Source organism: Vespula pensylvanica, chromosome 19 (genome assembly GCF_014466175.1).
Source record: "Vespula pensylvanica isolate Volc-1 chromosome 19, ASM1446617v1, whole genome shotgun sequence".
In the NCBI taxonomy this organism is placed as follows: Eukaryota; Metazoa; Arthropoda; class Insecta; order Hymenoptera; family Vespidae; genus Vespula; species Vespula pensylvanica.
In genome coordinates, this window is record NC_057703.1 from 3429759 (window position 1) to 3434900 (window position 5142).

The 5142-nt window shown below is 29.5% G+C and overlaps 1 protein-coding gene across 1 annotated transcript in view; it reads right to left on the reverse strand.

Moving 5' to 3' along the window:
* LOC122635850 (glutamate receptor-like) overlaps positions 1 to 5066 on the reverse strand; it is a 12078-nt gene extending 7012 nt beyond the window's left edge. Inside the window, exons 1-7 of the mRNA XM_043826511.1 lie at positions 4776 to 5066; positions 4372 to 4701; positions 4127 to 4292; positions 3844 to 4052; positions 3624 to 3713; positions 2792 to 2955; positions 2618 to 2723 (exon numbers count right to left, since the gene is read on the reverse strand). Coding sequence (XP_043682446.1) covers positions 2618 to 2723; positions 2792 to 2955; positions 3624 to 3713; positions 3844 to 4052; positions 4127 to 4292; positions 4372 to 4701; positions 4776 to 5066 — 1356 coding nt within the window. The remainder of the gene's footprint in view (positions 1 to 2617; positions 2724 to 2791; positions 2956 to 3623; positions 3714 to 3843; positions 4053 to 4126; positions 4293 to 4371; positions 4702 to 4775) is intronic.
* Between the last annotated feature and the right edge of the window lie 76 nt (positions 5067 to 5142).

Below are 5142 nucleotides of genomic sequence, written 5' to 3' on the forward strand. Positions count from 1 at the left end.
ACGACCGTATTACATAGTGGTGATCTCTAATTACAACGCAATTAATGAGTTCTCCTTAAAACGTACAAGTAGCTTCGACATGTCGTCAGCTGTGTGGCTAGTGATATTCATTTACAAGGATGGTTCCGATTATTAATACCATCCACCAGGGAATATATTTCATTTAAGATTCAACTCCGAGATATTGGTCCGTTGTGATATGGAAAATATTTTACGAGAATTGTATTCGATCGATACGAATCAAATCGAGATCAAGGATGTAGCTACTTGGAGTTTAGAGAAAAGAATTATTAAAATGGTACCAGATTTTCTTTACAAATGAAAATATAATTTTTTTTACAAACTGTTGCGTCGTGTAGGCGCAACTGCAAGAGTAATTTTGAACTCATTTCTCGTATCTGACCCGTAAAGTCTACTCTTTCTTCCGTTCTTTTTAATAGTAAAGTGATAGATATATTGGTCCCAACGAATAAGGGTGGGGGTACAACGCTGGGAAGCTATTGAAGGTTCTCGTCAAATACACATTCACATTCACATACACATAATCACATTCACGCAAATTAATGGGAGAAAGTAATTACTTGAATGGATCCCGTGGAGCATATGAGAAAGATACACGATAAAGAACATTTCGCAAATCGAAAATATAACAATATATTTTTTGTGTAAGAGTTACAATTGCTGTGAGTTTCGTGTTTCGTGTTATGTTATTGGTCTTAACGGCCTCTAAAAGAGGGATGGTCCATAATGTTTAGCAAGACTTGAGTATCCTGATGATTTAGATGGTGCTAGATATCTCCGTTTGAAGTAGAACCAGTGATGTAAGTAAGATTCGATTGTCTTATTAGTAAGTACAAATGCTTTGATACGATTGCTTTTAATTTCTCTCGAAATATCCACTAAGGCAATAATAAATTAGGAAAAGGAAATGGAAAGGGAAGAGTTTAAGTAAAAAGTGTCTGGAAAGAGCAAATAATATCCTTATTGGTTCTCGACATATCAGAATAGTTTGCTCAAAATGTATACACAATCTCATGTATGATCCTTTGTCCTACTGACAGTATGGACACAAGTGTATTGTATTCATATTTGAAGAGTAGACACCAGATAAATGCAAAACTCGTTTTATCTAGTAATGTCACTGTATTTAATTATTGCCTGACTGACACATTATTGAAGATTATGTGATTGACTAAACATCCCTAAGCTTGGACAAAATGTTTTTTATCTAAGCGCTTTCTTAATAACTATCCAATAAGTTTTCAAGGGTATATATTGTAGATATACAGTTTTTAGGAGAAAGTATTGAGAATATAATTTACAAGGTATAATATACAAGGTATATAATTTACAAGGTTTAATCATGAAAGTTGTTATAATTAAGATAAATTATTTATTATTTTTTTTATAATTAATAAAATGTGTCTCTACTTTTTTCTTTTTTTAGACTTTTTTCTTCTTTAGTCTTTACCATTCACAAGTATAAACAAGAATGACGAATTAGACGGTATATTCCGTAAAATATTAAGAATATCACTTTGAATTTTAGGCTCGATATTGTTTTGGAAATAGAAAAGTATGGAATATTGAATCCAGAAGAAAAGACTTGGACTGAAGCAATTACAGTATTATATACAGGACGTGCTGAGATTTCTTTTTCAGATTTTTCTAGTATTAGAATTAAATTTAATATTCTGAAGCCCAAGAACTTTCTTGTTATACGAGAATTAAAAAAATTCGGGATTTAGTCATCATCTTACTTTTAGTGCGATAATTTGCACTTAGTAATATGTAGTATAAGTTTGATCTCAACTTTTTGGACACCGTGTATATATATATATATATATATATATATATATATTATGTACATAATAAATAATATATATAACATATATTAAAATACATCTGTGCATTCGTGTGTGTGTGTATTACGGGCTTTCAAGATGATTTCTATTATAGGAAATTTGACATGCTAGTGCAATTAAATTAACTGCAGTTAGTTAGAAAAATATGTTTATTAAAAATTTCAAGGAAAAGTAATTCAGTTATATATTCGATTTAATTTCGATTAATACATAAGAAATGAAAAATAAAACCTTCTTTATGAAATACATAGATATATCATATTTCGTGCAAATACGAAAACCTGAAACAATTGAAAAAAATAAAAATCTATGTAAGTACATTCGATAAACGTAGAAAATATGTTAAGTACACCTTTATATCTATAAGATAATGAAGAAATTCTATTTCGATTTAAAACTATACTAAATGATACAAAGGCTTAAATATCCATATGTGTGTTCCTATTCAATTAAAAAATTATAATAAAGATTCATTAAATATAGATTCATTAAAGCGCGCATTATAGTTGTTGCGCATTATATGTATTGTTAAATCTGTATTATACGCGTGCGCATTAACGATTCCTGTAATTTATTGTAATATTTCTAATATCTTTCTTTCTTTTTACATAAAATCTTGACGATTTAATCGACGGAATATGATGTACCATCGAGATTTTCTTGCTTTTACGAACGAAAATACACTTTTCTATGATAAGAACACAAGTACTCAAAATGATACCAATTGACAAGAAGAAAATAAGCGATATTACACTGATTAGAGAAATTGGTTGATGCGGGATCATATCATTGTATTTTCTTTCAAATGACATATCTTTTAAGCGACTGATCATACCATTATCAATAAACTTCTGCAACCTGAAATGGATCAGTATTTTAATACATAATAAATAAAAATTTACATTCTTAGACACTTGTACTCTTACTGAAAATTGATGACATCAGTAAACGGATTGCCCTTAGATAAAATTAGAGCAAAACTGCTTACATGTCCAGCGTCAATACGAACCAATTTGCACAGAATTTTACAACTTACTCTTTTTTCTATTTCGTCATACGCGTACATTGCTAATTTTCGATTTTTACAGATCTGTAATTTAATATCGGATATTAATAATAAAACTAAATACATGGTTTTATTATTAAAATTTCACAGCAAAACTTCAGCCATAAATTTCTAATACGTAAAGAAGAAAAAAATAGGTTCTATCACCATCGGTTCGGATATGTTCAATTTTTGTGTTATGTTTTCAAATATAATCTTATAATTAGAAAACTCCAATTATATTTATTCTATTTCCTGGAATCAAATTTGAGACATTAGTTATGTTTCAAGTTCAAATATGTAACCATATCTGATGAATTTTTTGGTGTACTGAATATCTTTATTATCCGCAAATTAATTACATTCATATACTTACGTAGATGAATTTTAGACGGAACTCATGTTCGGAACTCAATAAGTAGGGCCTGTATTTAAACAAGAGATGGATTTTAAATATTTCATGTAAAATATCTACAATATGCATCATAATTCCAGTAAATGAACATAATTGGAGTACTATAAAATTCTACTTAAAAATTTTATTATTCAAAATTTAAGTATTTTTAAGTATTTCCACATTCATATTGATAGAAGTTATTTTTTCTTCTCTACATATGAGAAATTCATTTTGGAAATATTGGTGCATAGTGAATTTACACGAAGTACATATAAATGTTATTTAATTTGTTTCTTTTATAATAATTTTATCGTACTCTCTTAAATCCTTCTATTTCAGTACGGGGCAACTTATCCTCTTCTAGCATTAACTTCATTACCTTCTTTGCAAGCGGATCTTTCGAATTCTACAAATAAATATCTCATTTCATTTTTGTATATTTATTGTTATCTATATTTATATATTCATATGTAATAAACATAGATTATACATATAAACATGGAATAACATCTTACTGCAAATTACTACATACTTACTACAAACTTATCATAATAAGCAGAACCACGAACAACTGCAAGTTGATAAGTACCGTCTGCAACGAAGCTCTCTAATGAATCAAATGGTAAGACATGAATAACGGACGTTAAAAAGCTTATCAAAGCAGCTGAATATACGGCCCATAAGACGGTAACCCAAAGAAATATAGAGAAATATGCTATTCGTAACGAAGATCTATGAGAAAAATCTACAGTGAAAGAATACTTTGAGTAAATATATGAAGGACGTAATAAAACGCAAATAAAAAACATTGAATCAAACCATCAAGGCCCTGTTGGCAAAATATACCCCAAATCTCTAAAAAATTATCGGTGAATAAATATACTCTTTTACGATCGGTTCCTCTTTTCATTTTGAGAATGATCAAGAAGACCGATGCACCAATTAATAATCCAAACATAGCAATCCAAACAGAATGAGTGAAAGTCTATAAAAGTAACAATTTTTTAATTCATGAAGATTTACACGTGAAGAAGAAAAAAATAAAATAATGCAAGTAATCGTACTAAGAAATAAGACGACCATTTAATCGCTAAATTTTCTGGTTCTCGAATAAAGAAACAGTTTTTAGAAACGAAAATAGGAAGCGTGAAATCAACGGCATTTAATCTATCATCGTTAATAGAAAACGCTGCAAATACAATGTCAGCACGTCCAGCATATAATTCTCCAATTCCACCGGACCAAGTTTTTTCTTTTGCATTCCATCTTCCATGCTCTTCCATTTCCGAGACAATGTTAAAACTAAAATTGAGACTAACAGAAAGTTCTCTTAATATTCTACCGAATAAACCGTCTAATTCGCCATCCTTATTTATATTTGAGAATAGTGATGTCTAAAAAAGAAAATGAAGAAAGGAAGAAAACAATAAAAAAAAATTTCTAGAAGATAAAACCGTAGATATTTTACCTTAATTATAACAGCTTTCATAATTGAACCCTGTAAATTGTATCTTCTTTCGTAAAGATAATCTGGTACCATTTTATTAATTCCTTTCTCTAAACTCCAAGTGGCTACATCCTTGATCTCGATTTGATTCGTATCGATCGAATACCATTCTCGTAAAATATTTTCCGTTCCACAACGGACCAACATTTCTGAATTGAATCTCAAATGAAATATATTACCTGGTGGATTATGACAATAATCAGGATCATGTTCTTTATAAATGAATATCACTATCCACACAGCTGAAGACATATCAAAGGCACTCGTTGCTAAAGAGAACTCATTAATTGCGTTGTAATTAGAGATCACCACTATGTAATACGGTCGT